The sequence below is a fragment of the Panthera tigris genome, chromosome D2, assembly GCF_018350195.1.
Source record: "Panthera tigris isolate Pti1 chromosome D2, P.tigris_Pti1_mat1.1, whole genome shotgun sequence".
NCBI lineage: Eukaryota > Metazoa > Chordata > Mammalia > Carnivora > Felidae > Panthera > Panthera tigris.
Genome location: NC_056670.1, coordinates 13,258,117 through 13,274,905, shown reverse-complemented (window position 1 = coordinate 13,274,905; position 16,789 = coordinate 13,258,117). Strand labels below are relative to the sequence as shown.

Below are 16,789 nucleotides of genomic sequence, written 5' to 3'. Positions count from 1 at the left end.
CGGGGGCACGAGGGTGGCTTATTAGTAGGTTGAGTGTCCAACTTTGGCTCAGATCATGATCTCACGGTTCGTGAGTTTGAGCCCCACGTCAGGCTCGCTTCTGCCAGCCTGTTAGCATACAGCCAGCTTTGGATCCTCTGTCTCCCTCTCTCTGCCCCTTCGCCACTTGTGCTTTTCCCAAAATAAGTATTTTTTAAATAATAAACGAAAGGATCAGAAGACAAAGTTGAGAAAATTTCCAAGAAATCAGAGAAAAAAGACCAAAGAATGAATAACCTCATCCCCAAAATGATAAACATATTAAAATATACTACAGAAAATGCAATACTGATATAATGGTAAGTCAAAAAAATCCAAAACAAAAAACAAGAGAGAACAGTAAAATGCAGAGGAAGCAATAATCAACAAAATAATTCAACAAAAGCACCTGGAACAAAAAGGCTCAAGTTTCTAGAATGAAAAGAGCCTAGCAAGTACTCAAGACAGTGGATGAAAATATATCCACACAAGGCATAATCACCGTGAAATTTTAGGACATTAGAAACAAAGATTCCAGATTCCAAAGAGAAGCAAAAGCCAAAAAAAAAAAAAACAAAAAACAAAAAACAAAACACCCAAAACAAAGAACAAAAAACCTAAGTGATAAAAAACAAGTCACACAGAAAGAATCAGGAATTGTAAGAGCTCTGAACTTCGACCAGAAACAACATCAGAAAAGACAGGTGAGGGGCACCTGGGTGGTTCAGTCAGTTTAGCATCTGACTCCTGATTTGGCTCAGATCATGATCTCACAGTTTGTGAGTTCAAGCCGCACATCGGGCTGTGCGCTGACCGTGCAGAGCCTGCTTGGGATTCTCTCTCCCCTTCTCTCGGCCCCTCCCCTGCTCACACTCTCTCTCTCTTTCTGAAAATAAATAAATAAACTAAAAAAAAAAAAAAAGACAATTGAACAATGCTAATAAAATACTGAAGGAAAACCATTCAACTCAGCTAAACCATGCACAGAATAAAGATATTCTCAGATGCACACAGTCTCTAAAAATTTGCTTTCCTTCTCACTCACTTGTTCTTAAAAAGTTACTAGAGAATACGCTCCACCACAATGAGAGTATGCCGAGGGTAAAACAGACATGAGATGCCAGAACAAAGGAATTCCAAGGGCTCCTCTGAAGAGTGATCCCTAGAATAGGATCTCCCCAGGAAGCTATCTGTGTACCAGATGCAGAAGGAAACCAGTCCTACACAGTGTCCTTTCCAAAGAAATAGCAAGGACCACCATCACTAAGATGCCTGCTGCCACCACACTGTCCGAACGCATTTAAATAGATTTAGCTTGTCTGAACAATGTGTTGGTAAAACTCCAGCTCTCCCCTCTATGTCTTGCAAGATGTTATCGGGATCAGTGGACTACATCATTGTACCCAGGAGAAATGCTTTGCTCTGACCTGCACCTGAAAGCTAGAAGTTCGTTTGGTAAAGCCTAGAATCAGAAAACACAGAGCGGCTCACTACCGCCACGCTCCTGTTCGTCCTGGCTGTGGTGAGCCCCGATGTTTCCCAGAACTCCCTTCTGACCCTGCCCCACCGAATTCCCTGAGAGATGCTTCTGTGAATTCTCAGAGCAGCTGAATATGAAACCAGAATATGACCTACAGACTCCGTTCACGTAACATTCTCAGGGAGCCTTCACAGCAAGGCTTGTGCTGGCTACTCCGTGTTTTAAAAATTCATCTGCTCTTTGGAAATATGTATTTATGTTTAATATATACATATATGTTTATTCAAAAGAAAAGTTAAGGAATGATCACACTAAAATCAGGATATTAATTACTTCTGGGGCAGAAATGCAAAATTCTTTTAAATAAATGTTATTTGTTCACCACTATGGTAGACACACCAACATTCATATTGTATTACTTAGTTATAGGTCATTCTGCCTCAAATATTAATAGGCAATAATGCTATCATAAAAGAGGATCATAATAGATGCAATCAAGATAAACAAAATTTGGTATTAACAAAAAATTCAGTGTAATTTTATAGTCTAAAATTACCTAACACAAACCATGCTTTATGTGGCAACAGAAAGGACAGTACCTGAGAAAAAAAACACAGTACTATAGGGTAAATAATAAATTGTAACTAAAATTTAAGGATGCCTTTAGATCTACTAATAACAGAAGTACTTCCAAGCCTCAATCAATGGCTGATTTTATTTCAAGTAATAACAGGCAACAAAATTCTGGTCCAATTAAAAAACGGTACATTGCCTTTACAGAATTTGATTCGTAACAAAACACAGAGTTGCAAGCAACAGGGTATTTGTTAGGTTTACCTTGAAGTCCATTGAGGATAGAAGTAATTTCTATGGATTTAATGTGAGCTGTATCAGAGTTTTTGGCATCAGTAAGATCCAGTTTAGATACCATTTCAGGAGATGGATTTGTCTGAAAAGGTGGTTTTGACAAGCGCCGAAGTTTACAGTTTTTAGGAGAGTATTTTTCATCTCTGTCTTTTTCTTTGTCTAATTTATTCTAGGTTAAGAAAAAAAGTATGCCATGTTAGCCATAGTTTATCATGAAGTATTTACTGTAACAATGCTAATACTCATTTTAAACTCAAAGTTGTATCACATATTAAATAATATGAAAAGAAAGAATATAAGAAGCTCCTCTAAACAGCCAGAGGTGTTTTTTTTTTTTCCAAAGGTACTGCAGGATGAGCAAAAAGTTTTTGTCTAATATTTACATTTTAATTGTGGAAGTAAACCAGAGATCCTATGAACAATCGAGACTAAAACCTCATACTGCTAATAACTGGTGTTACAAATTCTTCAAAATTAAATCACAACAGGCTTAAATATCCATAAAAAAATTTTCAGCCAGGTAGTTTTAAAACTTGTAACATTTTTCAATATAAAATGTGGGCTGGGAGCGACAAAATTCCAACCATCTTCATTTAGTTACAACTGGGAATAATAACTCTACAAATGATCTGTTGTGAAGTTAACTTGGAAGAAACCTACCTGTTCATTGATAAAGTAACATTTCTGGAAAAAATGAGAAATTTTCTCCAATTGACTGTTTACAAATAAGAGGAGCAGAGGCTAACTAAAATACTTCCTGGAAACTATTTTTTAAATCTGGTTTTAAAATAATTTATAGAAAAAAAATCACATTTAGACAAGCTTCCTGAATGACGATGTAGAGCATGATGGTGTAGCAGACAACTCTGAAATCCTGTTATACAGGTCTGACTATAGAATCTGTGGCTATTTTCACACTTCTCCCAAATACAGTACATGACTATCACCATTCTGGATGCACAGAAGATAATTCATTGCATATTATAGATGCTTTGGGGTAATGGTTCTCCAAGGGTGGTCCCTGGACCAGCACCCTGAGTTGCAGCTACTGGGTTGCCGTATCAAAACTTGAGAACCAGACCCAATTTTACAGTGAGAAAAGAGTAACTATGTTGGGGGAAAGCTTGCACTATTTGGGGCCAGTGGCAGGAAAGTAACAGTTCTTCACCGTGAATATGAAGACTGAATTTCAGAAGAACTACTAAGCACCTCAACTATATGTTACCTAATGAATGGTCAACTTTCTAACAAAACACTTAAAAGATTTAGTCTTAGAATATATAAGAGTAAATCTATCATACATAAGAGTAACAGTAATTTCCATACAAGTTCATTAATAGAGTCCCCATGGTTCATCTACAGTATGGCTCACAGAGTCCTATGAACACATCCTAAGCTACTGCTAATACAGTCAGCTAAAGATGAAGAGAAAAAGAGAAGGTACAGATAGGCTCTCGTCTGCCTTCAGATACCTTCTTTTCTTCCTCTGAATAGTTTACAGCCCTCACACTAAGCCAGACTCCCAGCCATACTATTTTATGGCTCCTAGCTGGAGATAAGAGGGGCAAAAAGGGATTGAAATAAGTGAAATCTGGCTGGGTGGCCTTACATGATGTCGGAACTACAAAAGCCTCAAGAGATCATTTTTCCAAATGCCTTTTCCAAAGTATCATTTCCAAAATACCTTCCCATAAGGTGACAATATCGATTGTACCCAAATCTAGCACTTGATAAATTCGCTGTTTTAAGAGAGTGTTTTCATTTCTACTAACACTGATGGCATCATTTTGGAGGAAAATTTCTGCAATTAACACCTATCATGTAGGAAAAAAAGTTCTTTTAGCAAAGTAAGCACTTACCTTTATTTTCTTCCGATGTTTTATCTTTGGCACATTTTTATCAGCAGGTCTTACTATTTTATCTGCTTTAATCCACTCATCATATCTAAAATGAAAGGAAATTAATATAAATATGCAAAACATCACAGAACTATGCCATATTAAAGAAAAATTCATAAATAGAATCGTAACATTTTAGAACAGGGAAGGACCTTGGAGACCATTTAGCTCAACTTCCTGGTTCAATGAATAAAGCTACCAAGGCCCCAAAAGAGAGATCAAGTGATTTGCCCAAGGACAGAATGTCAGCTTCTGGCTGAGCCGAGACCAGAAAGACCTCCTGAGGTCTAAACTGGCACTCCTGAGTCTGCTACACCAAAGAGAAACCAAACTTGTCTGTAAAGAAACCACAATATTTTCTGTCTTTTTGTTTTGTTTTTAAGCAGCCAGTAGACAGGTTTGTTTTGGGTTTTTTTTCTAGACACACCAGGAAGCTAAGTAACATGCTCTAGTTTTACATGGCATCATGTGATAGGAGAGCATAATATTATAACTTCCGGAAAATGCAAAATCACCTACAAAAAAACAAAAAAAACAAAAAAAACCTTCTCATAAAACACTAGGAAAGTATTACTTGGCCAAGTTTTTCAGTATTCTGAGATGCTTCCTACATGGACAAGCAGCTAAGAGTCAACAGCGCCGATGGGCTGTCCACTCAATGTTGACAGCCTGTGTCAGTTTCACAGGGTGCAACTTACTACTGACTGCAATAAAGCTATTTCTTTAAAACAAAAAAGAACGGCAGTTTATTTTTGTAAAAACTCAGCTAGAAAGAAGAAATATTAAAAACAAATTAACTTCTTATGTTTAAAAAGAAGAAATGGAAAATGGAAAACTCACTGACTTTTTTAACTCCAGAACATGAACTGAAAATGAGCTTTTAAATTAAAATGTCCTCATTATTAGAGGCACTAAATGAAGTAATAAAGGCCCTAAGTCAGGAAGTAAATGACTTGGCTCATTATCTGACGAATAAATTATATTCTTGCTCTAAAGTAGGCCTGGAAAGTATGCCTACAGCCACTCCCAGGCAAAGTGACACTGGCTGGTGCAAACTACTGGCTGTGGTGAAGCTGAGGGACAACCGCACGCAAGGGATTATGTCTGTATCTGCTGGAAGCTGTTGAGGGTCAGAACAATTACAGAGAATAAGGAAGAACACAATGAGTTCTAGACAAGTCTTTACATAATCCCTGCTGGCTAGTTATGTGGCCCTTGCCAAGCCACTCTCAACATCAGACCTCGTGTAATCTGTACCAAATAAGACTGTATTAAAAAAATTAAGTAAGACTGCATATCATATAGTTTTTGAGAATCAAATATATGATAAGTACTTTGAAAAATTTTTAAACAAATATTATTATTCTACTTAACACACTCCTTTTGGTATTTATACTGGCACAGTAGCACCTACCTAAATATTTACAGTACTTTTAACTTGCCCAGGAATACTGAAAACTGCATTATGCTTGAGATGAAAGCAATTTAGTTCCTACCAAATTTGGACTGAAGGTGGAAAATGAACAGAAAATATCTCTGCCCTCAGCAAAGTTGAATATAAATTCCCAGAAGTTGCTCTGATTTGGATATAGTTATGGAAGTCATTGCTGTGGACTTTGTTTAAAAGAAAACAAAACAAGCTTCCCGTCTTCTTATGAGATAACTAAAGGTAGTTCATGATGGTTCTACATAACACCACATGAGCTAAACAAAGATATCGCAGTTTTTAGCTTTCTTAATTGAAGACATCTGTTATGTTAGTTAGTTGTACAGTATCAGACATTTCTCACTACCCGTAAAAACACTACTCTATTCAACTTGGGTTTTTGACATGAATTATATTTCAAATTAGAGCAAAACAGTAGCTTTCGACTTAGGATCACCACCATGAGATATTGTGTATTTGCATACATTACATGGAGCACCAAATACATCAAACAAGCAAAAAAAAAAAAAAAAAAAAAAAAGTTATTGTCTCCATAGTTGAAATGTTCACTGTGATAGAGGAAGACTTCTTTATGACTCAGAGATAATGGATGTTACTTAAATTCTCTTAGGAACAGGGTAGGAGAAACATATACATAAATAAAACAATGGCTACCCCCTTGGTACAGGCTGATGCCCACTGCGTAAGCTCAGTTTACAGATGCTATCTGGTAAATCATTTTCTCCTCCACCCAATTACAAAGTAAGGATGCTATAAGAAGACTGGCTATCAGAAGAACTTAAAGTAGCGAGTTTGGACGGGGAAAGACTGTTGGACCAAGCAGAAAACAAAAAAAGAAAATTCCGGAATTAGATGAAACAATCTACACACACTTCTAAAATATCTGAACCGCAGTAATTAAACACTATGGTCTCACTATTTTGGATGACAATTTCGTTTTAAGATAATGAATATTCTGTATGGCTTTGGGAGATGCCTTGGAAAATTCTTTAGATACACTTCCTATTGAAGTCATTCCATGGTAACTTATAGTCCTATAAGTATTAGCTGATATCATTTCTCCATTATTTGCCTCTTTCTGTTCTACTTTCTCAGTGCTTTTTGTCTGCTCAGGCATTCCCCCATTCTGATACTATTCTTGTAGACTTTTTTTCTTTCCTGCACCAGATTTATTCTCCATTTTTATAAAATGTAGTGACACAATATTATTATTGCTATTATAATTAATAGCCTCTGGAACTAGATCGTGCCTTAAAAACCAATGAATTTAGTTCACAGATTCAGAAAACTCTGACCATGGAAGAAAATGGGACTTTGCAAACAATAGGCTTGCAAGAAAAGCACTCGGTAGGGAGTCAGAGAAAAATGGGAAAGGGACAGCCTCTTAAAACATTCTGGTCAATACCAGAATAATGATTGAGGGCACACCAGGTCCCATTCAGAGAAAGCACAGAGAAGAGTAACAGACCAGCATTAGGAAAAGCCGCATTAGGGGATTTTGGTTAAGGGAGGGCTTTCAAATTCCAAAGCCCATACCAAATGGAAGCTGAGACTGCAGACATAAACCTTAACCCAGACCAATCCTTCAAAACTTCATGACGCTCTAAATAGCACTTTAGTTGCTTGATTAATCGTACAAGGGAAAAAAATATCAGCGAATAAACTGATCATTGTATTTTAAAAGTAAGAAATGTTCCTTCCCTTTACATAATCACTCAGAGTATCATCCAAGTGTTCCATTTCCTATACAGAGGACTTTCAAAGAACAGGAAGGAGAGACACATAAAGTCATGTGGGAGAAAAAACAAAAACTGGTGCTGGAAAAAAAACAACAAAAACAGCAAAAAAAAAAAACCCACAACACTTCCTATAGACACTAACTTATGTAAGGAAGAGGCCAACTCAATTTTTATTTTAACTAGTGCCAGTTAATTTATTTTTATTTATTTTTTTCTTAGTTTTTCTTTTTTTTTTTTTAATGTTTATTTATTCTTGAGAGAGAGCATGAGCAGAGGAGAAGCAGAGAGGGAGGGAGACACAGAATCTGAAGCAGGCTCCAGGGTCTGAGCTGTCAGCACAGAGCCTGATGCAGGGCTCAAGATCACTAATGGCAAGACCATGACTTGAGCCCAAGTCAGATGCTTAACCAACTAAGCTACCCTGGTGCCCCGCGTGCCAGTTAATTTAAATAAAGAGGTAATATTAGTGGGTCAAGATACTGATTCCCTATCAACTACCAAGAATAAAGACTTGAATGAAGAGCATTTAGTTCAGAACTACAAGAAGTTGATGCTGTTTATTCTATGTAAACTTTGACTTTTAATACAGTATCTTAAAAAGAGACTCCACGTGTGCTCTAAGTAGCACAGAAGGAATCAAGAGCACATATTTTGACGGGGTCTCTCCACTAGTAGGAAGAACACTACTTAACAGATATCTAGGGTAACAGGTCTTCAGAGAAACCACTTTCTATCATTAAATACCTAGACTTCTCTTCAAGGCTGGTAGGACTGTAGCCGTCAGCTACCACATTTAGTAACAATGTAGTTTGAGAACCAGGAGAGAAAGAAGGCGAAGCGCTGGGCCTACGAACAAAATGACTTGCACCTTTGATCCAAACAACAGAGTCCTAAGAGAATGTCAAGAAAACCAATGGTCTGCATTATTGATATAAACTGTGCTGCCTTTAATTAGACATTACCTTTAGAAATTAGGATGACAAGATAGTAATGGAGCTCTCTGTGACAGAAGGAAATAGAGTTTGGCATGGCACAAAGAAAAGAGTAATCGATTACTGAATTCTTCCCTTTAAAAGCAAATACTGAGAAACTAAGAAAAACAAATACTGAAACAAATATTAAAATGTTGAATTAAAAAAATACTGAATTAGAAAATAAAGTCTGTCAGTAATTAGACCATACTTTTTCAATTATCAATAAATCACTGTAATTAATGTATGGAACCTACACAGGTATCTCATCTCGTATTTAACTAGAGTATTAAGGAAAATATTTTCAGAACACACGCATGGCGTACCTAAGGATATTTCTATTGAGACCATCGAGTATTCAACTAATGGAACGAACATGAAAGGAGAGATGCACGAGCAACTCCTTTAACTTATAAAGGTCTGCTCCCTGCTCTGTACAAAATGATGGAGCTGGACCAGATGACCCCGAGAGCAGAAAGTAAGATGAAACGCCAAGACTGAAAGTACGCGCTCGGGGACTTATTCGTTTGATAAAGACTTCCTGGGGAGCTACGCACTGGGCATTCGGGAATGGTGTAGTACAGCTTCTTCCCACAAGGAGCTGACAGCGAAACAGAGAACACAACCCTAGGCGGTAATGACAAAAGTACCAATACAAACCTTCTGAAAGAAGCCACATAGGTATTTGAATTTTTTAAATGTGTTGAATTAAAATATTCACACAAAGCTAGAAGGAACCATTCAGAGACCGTAACATACTTGCTCTCACCAGAGAAACACAGCTTTCTGATTTTTGTTTGGATGTGTTGGCAAATCATCTAAGAAATCACTTAGTAATAATAAAAATGGAAAAGAACATTAATCAACCAGATGTAAGAAAACCAAAATGGCTACTGTTGCCCACAGCAATTTAGATTTGGGTTCTTCTTAACCCCAACCAAACCACTTTCAAAGAAATATTATCAGTGTGTATTAACATGTACCCCAAAAGACATAAGCTTAGAGATTAAAAAAAATAATTACATGCATAATAAAGATATTTTAAAAATAATTTCACAAGCAAAACCAAACTGCCATAATATTTAAAAGCTCACTATATGTATACAGATTATAAAAAAGAGAAAATCTAAAACCCGACCATTAATTTAGGTAAAATATTAAAGTCATCTGTATTTTGTTTTCTCTAATGAATAGACTCATTTAATAACTGCTGAATAATATGCATTTTATATCTTGCCTATCTTTATACAAAAAGGTAATCCATGTCATACAACAAACTCAGGTCTCAAAAACCTTACATCTAAAGTGGAAATTTAGGCAATCTTAGCAAGGAAAGAAAATTTTCCCTCTTAATGGTTAGAGTAAAAAAAATTACAGAAGAAAGTAAGTATGACACTGTAATAGGAAAAAAGACCAAATCATATGAAAAACAGCAATAGTTATTGATCATGAACTTTATAAGCCACTGTATCGATATTTACCTACTTTATGAATTTTCTATAATAATCTGAATTTACACATATATTTTTAATCTGAGAGAATATATAAATCAAAATTTATGAAAGACTCACCGAACACAATTTAATGCTTTCTGTCATGTACTTTAAGATATGACAAAACAAAAATAAAAGCATTATCTTATTGAAAAAATAAAATTCTAAGCATGCTATTAACATTTCATATTTCCACATCATGTAACACTTCATGTTAAATCCACATCAAAGACACAGGAATGGTGTTCATCATAATAAAGAACAGAATGACAATAACTTGAATATTATAGCATAATCATATTTAATATTTGACACAAACAGCCTAAGTGCACGGCATAGTAATTATATCGATTGGTTTTCCTAAAGAGTTTAAGTCTGTAAAATGAAACAAGGTATAGGTCTTTAGGCAGAGGGAATATGTAATGTTAAGAACACATCACAGAATACTCTATCAGGCTTATAGAGATCACTACAAATGGTTAACAACTGTGGCACTTACTGTATTTTGTGGCGCAGATACTGACTTTTAAAAGTACCTTAAAAATTGACTTTATTAACATTTGATAAATTTAAAGGATTAGGATTTATGTACAGTTAGAAAAATATACCAGTGTACCTACCAATCTACAAAACCACCAAATGAGCAGGTCCACATTTACCTTTTACCTTAAACGTACCTGCCAATCTACAAAAAAATAATGAATGGAACAAGTCCAACTTAGTAAACATTCGAAGTTCAACATACAAAGAAGGAAAGCCCACCTGAGTGCAAAATATCCAAGTTACTAATCTTTTTTCGTGAAGGAACGATTTTCACTCGCACTGAGAAACTAGAGTCAACTCAAAAGTCTTATTTTTCAAGTATAAACTATTTGTATGTTCATTTCATTCCCTGCTTTTAAACTTTATTTTAATTTTCTCTGCATGTATGACTGTCTGATACAAATCATTTGCATACTGCATAAGAATTTTTCACATGAGTGGTAACACAGCCCTTTGACTGCCATGGTACTTTTTAATTTGAATATGCTTTACATCATGAACATAAGTTGAATAAGCTGGGGGACTGTGACAGGGGGTTAGGGAAGTGAGAGTTTGGAAAAGATGACAATGAGGGACCAAGAAATAAAGAATGGGACACAGGAGGAAGAACATGCGAAGGGAATTGGAAGGCCTGGTTAAAAAGACAGGGGTAGGGTGTCTGACTCCTGATCTCGGCTCAGGTCATTATTATCTCATGGTTCCAGAGTTTGAGCCCCTCAGCAGGCTCTGCGCTGACAGCATGGAGCCTGCTTGGGAGTCTGTCTGTCTGTCTGTCTGTCTCCCTCCCTCCCTCCCTCCCTCTCCCTGCCCTTCCCCCATGCACACACACACACACACACACACTCTCTCAAAATAAATAAACTCAAAAACAAAACAAAACAAAACCAAAAATGGAGCAATGTCCCCTCCCAGCCTTCTAAAACAAGTTTGCTGATATTCACTTGTAAACCCCTGTCAAATGATCTTCATTTATAGTTCATTAACTTTCACACTACAGCAATAAAGCAGACAATTCCCAAGACCGTTTTGCTTTCCTTTCTATCATTACCAGCATAATTACTTTAAAGCACAGGAACAGAACAACTCTGTACTCTTTTATCAACATTCCTAAGTCCATTGGCATACACAATGAAAGTATGGTAGGGATCAGATGACATGAAAGTAAAAGAAAAAAAAAGAAGTAAGGACATAAAATACTCTGAAGGTGGAAGGAATATGAATATGGAAGAAATTAATCTGAAGTGACATAAAAATTCTTAAAGGGACAAAAGAAGACAGAGTAGAAGGAACGTCGCATCAGGAGTATTTCCCATCAGATTCACTTTAGTCTCACTCTCAACCCCATTTCGGCTGCTAATTAGGAGATGGGCTCTTCATATGACAAAAATCATAAAAAAAGAACTATCATGCATACTTTTATAAAAATTAAAATGGATTAAAAACTAAAGTATTAGAACTAAAAGCATAGGGGCACCTGAGTAGCTCATTCGGTTAAGCATCTGACTTCAGCTCAGGTCATGATCTCACGGTTCGTGGGTTCCAGCCCCACACGGGGCCCTGTGCTGTCAGCACAGCCTGCTTCGGATCCTGTCCCCCTCTCTCCCGGCCTCCCCCTCCCCCACCGCTCACTCACGCGCTCTCTCTCTGTCTCAAATCAATAAACGTTAAAAAAAAAAAAAAAGAACTAAAAGTATAAAATTCTTAGAAGAAAACACAGGGCAATTTTCACAACACCAGATTTGGTGATGTTTTCCAGGATACACCACCGAAAGCATGGGCAACAAAGAAAAAATGGGTGAATAAGGACTTTATCAAAATTTAAAACTTTTGCATATCAAAAGACAGTATCAAGAGAGTGAAAAGTGAATTCTGTGGGTTCACAGAATGGGAGAAAATATCTGCAAGCCATGTATCTGGGAAAGGATTAATATACAGAACATATGAAGAATTCCTACAACTCAACAATAACAACAATTCAAAAATGAGCAAAGGGCTTAAACAGACATTTCCCCAAAGACATACAAATAGCCAATAAGTATGCATCACTAGTCATTCTAAACATGCAAATCAAAACCAAATGAGGGGCGCCTGGGTGGCTCAGTCGGTTAAGCATCCAACTTCGGCTCAGGTCACGATCTCACAGTCTGTGAGTTTGGGCCCTGAGTCGGACTCTGTGCTGACAGCTCAGAACCTGGAGCCTGTTTCAGATTCTGTGTCTCCCCCTCTCCCTGCCCCTTCCCCGCTCATGCTCTCTGTCTCTGAAAAATGAATAAACCTTTCAAAAAAAAACTGAAAAAAAAAAATGAGATACTAAGTTAGCTAATAATAACCATTTTTTTTTAGCAACAGAAAATAACAAATGCTGGTGACGATTTGGAGAAACCAGAACCCTAATACAATTCTGCTAAGAATGTAACATGGTGTAGCCTCTGTGGAAAACAGCTTGACAGTGCCTCAGGACGTTAAACAAAGAGTTCCCACACATAAAACCATTGAGAGGCTCCAGTGAGGGAGCCAGGCCACATCTGTCCCAATCCCCCATTTGTGTCTGTATTCTGTAAGTATCATTTTTGTAGACTAGTTCCTTTGATCTGGATTTTAACTCCTGCTGTACTTCTATTTGGTTGCCAGGAGGTCCAATTTAGTTCAAGATTTATTTGCTACTTACAGGCATGTACTTTTCTAGAAGTGGTAAGGGATATTAATGGAATGAATATGGAATTGGGATTGGTTTTCACGTTTTAAAAATTAAATGCTCTTTTGTACTGGGAAGTAATGTGGTCCTGAGGTCCCCACAGTCCTAAGTGGAAGCTATATTCCAGAAGGTCAAAACCATTTGGCTCCGAGAAATAATTTAGAACAATGCAGTTATCAGAAAAGTGATTCAAATTAGGGCTGGAAAAATAGAGATAGAATGTAAACAAGTTAAAATGGGTATCAAAGGATAAAAGGGCACAATTATAAGGAAGAAAACACACAAAGACAAGAAGAGACAAAAGAGGATGACTGAGGAATGGCAGAAAAGGAAAATAAACAAGAAAAACAGTTGCCGCTGCAGCAGCTGGAACACAAGTTAACATGTCACGGAAGGAGCGATCAGCAGGGTCAGATGCCACTGTTGAGGCAAGCAGCAAGAAGTCAAGAAATAAGGACGGAATTCAGTCAGATGGGGGTCACTGGTGACAGTTTTGGAGGTGTGACGGGCGAAAGCCTTACTGGAGTGGGCTTACACAAAACAACACGAGAGAAGTCGGCTGCTCAAATAGTCTTGCTGGATAGAAATACAGCAGAGAAATGGCACAGCAGGAAAAGCAGGGGGAAGGTCAAGTGAGCTTTGAGACGGGAGAAATCCCTGCAGGTCCAGACAACAATGAGTTAGAACAGAGCGAGAAGCTGATGACAGAGAGGGGGAAGAAAGGGAGAATTTCTGAGGCCCCGGCTCTGATTTAGGCAACAAGGCACGGCACTCAGAAGACCGGCTTTAGACAGCGACGCGCCCGATCACCGATGACTAACGACCGGGCGCAGAGCGTGGCAAGGGAGGCGGGTAAGAAGGTGGAAGTCTGCAGAAATTCTCTCATTCCAATTTTTCAGTGAGGTTACGAAGCAGGGATGGGGAAGAGATCGTGGGTATCTGAGGAGATAAGCAGTATAAAATAGTCTTCAGAGAAAGTAAGAGAGGGGATGGAAGGGGGACATACCTTGGCCACTTAAGGTTCACAGTCATGAATTTAAAGTAAGTCATTTTGCTTTCTCCAGCCAGGGTGAGCTGCACAGGTGCAGGCCAGGAGCACGAGTGTGAGATTGAATCGGTGTTCTAGTGGTTCTGTCGAGCAAGGATTACAAAGCAACACAAGAGCAACAGAAGAGCGTGGGGGTCAAAAGAAATGACTCGAAGGGGTGACTGAAGGTAAGTAAGCCAAGGGGAGGGCTGAGGGTATTAGGAGGGAGGGGTGGTGGGATGGATGGGTTGTAAATCCTGGGGGGCGGGGGGGGGGGGTAGTTCCTTCATCTGGACAATCAATGCCTTAACGGGAACCATTTCTTTGTATCTCTGTTCAAGCATAGTATTTTGCACAGGATACTGAACTTATATATGCCAAATAAAAGAATAAATGTTTGTTAAAAAGCAGTTGAATGTTAGCACAAAGTAGGTTTGAACCCATTTGTGAAAGCGTTTTACTAGCTGTCCCCCACCCCCCATGTCTTCAAAGGAGGAGCCAATTCACTTCGAGAGACAGAATTTTTTTTTTTTATGTTTTGGTTTTGTTTTTGAGAGAGAGACAAGAGCATGAGCAGGGGAGGGGTGGAGAGAGAGGGAGACACAGAATCCGAAGCTGACTCCAGGCTCTGAGCTGTCAGCACAGAGCCTGAAGCGGGGCTCAAACCCACAAATTGTGAGATCATGAGTTGAGCCGAAGTGGGACACTGAACTGACTGAGCCACCCAGGCACCCTGAGAGACAAAATATTTTTTAAATGAAATACATTTTTATTGCCAAGTAATATCTTTAAATATAACTTATCTTATTTTTAGTTTTCTAGAACTTATAAAATGGAGTAGAACTAATTTGCTAATTAGAAATTTTACAGCTGAAACTTTAGTGTTGCTTTTCCCTTTCTCTTTTACTTGAGGGTATCCTTTTCATGTACTTGATGAGCCTTAATATAAAAAAAAATTCTCTAATCAAATTCCCAACCCCTTAATTATGGAAAGCCAAACTGGAAATGGAGAAACAGAAATCAGCTTCAATACATGATAAAACACTGATGCATTTTAAATTGCAAGCCAAGTTGCCCAGAAAGCTGTAACACACTTGGCTGTGTTTGGGAACGAGGATAAACCCAACACACACACAACAGAGATTGCTGAATTTCAGAGTGTAACTTTATTTTCAAAACTCAATCCCACGTTTATGGCATGAACTTAGAAGCGAGAACAAAGGGGATCAATTAGCTAATGAACTAAAAACTTCCATAAAGCATGAACATCACGCAGAGAAAACAAGCAGAAAGCCTACTATGAAAAATTACTGAAGTGTGATTATAATTTTTAAAAACGTATAATGTCTTTTAAAAGACTACAAGAGAACATACTACAATATCACTAGTTGTCTTTCTACTTTTATGTATTTCGCCAGTTTTCTAGAGTGGATGCTATTTTTAGAAGAGTCAAATACAATTCATAAAGAAGCACTGACTTCCTCCAAGCACATGGCAACCTAGTGAAGTCTACTGTGTTGGACAATAGTTTTATATATGGTCACCACACCCGACAAATTCTGTAGCACTATTATGCCATTTATAAGCCATTATGTGGTTTAAGATCCAGAGTTCTGGCTATTTCCAGTAAATCTGATGTAAGCCTGTAAAAATGTATCTTCTTCTTGTGGTAGTAAAAATAAATTGGCCCAAATACTATTCTTTTGTGTAACGACAATTAACATCTTTCAAATGTGAAACAGGGGTGCAAATGAAAACTGTACCATTGGAAAGGTTTACACAGCATTTTAGAAAAAAGGTAAAATGTAGAAATTACCAGAAAAATAGCATTTTTTAAACTAAGGAAGATAGTCTCTTATTTTCTTTACGAAAAATCTGTTTACTGGAAAGTGACCTTTCAGATCAAACAAAACTCACACAAATAGCTCCACAAGAAGTTTCCTAAATTGCTATAGTAATGAATGACTGCCACGGAAGATAAAACTATTTTCATGAACCTTCATACATAAATCTTCATGTCTAATTTCACATCTCTGAAGTGTAAATTCAAAGATCAAGCTGAAGATCACCGAAACCACAGGAACACAGTTGCAGAACTGATGAGGGTTTGTTGCAGTCCTCACTAGATTAGCTTCAGACATGAAGGAGCAGCAAAAATCATAATTATTGCTTATTCATCAATAAGAGATTCTGGTTATTACTGCAGAGAGAAATAGGACTATTGTTATACTGACTATGAAAATTAACTGCTAATCTACAGAAGTACAGCTCTCTCTATGCTGCTGGAGTATGAAGAGATTCACTCTACAGGTCTTCGTCAAGTTGGTTAGTGTTCTTCTTTTGAAAGCTCAGACCACACAAACGCTTGAGGTGTGAGGAGTAGATGGCATCCTTCTCAGTGACATCAGCTTGTCTTGTTGAACTAGGTCTCGTTTTCTTTTCTGCGTTATTAAAAACTTGAAGGTCTCAATTTAAAGTCTTCCCTTACCATCCCAACCCCTCACCAAATTCAAAGCTAAAATACCGACATTGTCTTTCTGGCCCCTAAAATCCAAGTGTTCCGACGGAAAGATGACTCTTTCCTTCACTCAGTCTTTTCTTAAACAAACAG

The 16,789-nt window shown here is 37.6% G+C and overlaps 1 protein-coding gene across 3 annotated transcripts in view; it reads right to left on the bottom strand.

Annotated features, from left to right (window-relative positions):
* Nucleotides 1-16,789, bottom strand: part of ARID4B (AT-rich interaction domain 4B) — a 151,907-nt gene that overhangs the window by 21,139 nt on the left and 113,979 nt on the right. For all 3 annotated transcript variants that reach the window (XR_006208961.1, XM_007086034.3, XM_042959926.1), the window contains 2 exons: nt 4,225-4,309; nt 2,336-2,534 (listed from right to left, as the gene is read on the bottom strand). Coding sequence is in view for 2 of the 3 variants with exons in the window: in XM_007086034.3 (XP_007086096.2) it covers nt 2,336-2,534; nt 4,225-4,309 (284 nt within the window). In the remaining variant the exon portion in view is untranslated. The remainder of the gene's footprint in view (nt 1-2,335; nt 2,535-4,224; nt 4,310-16,789) is intronic.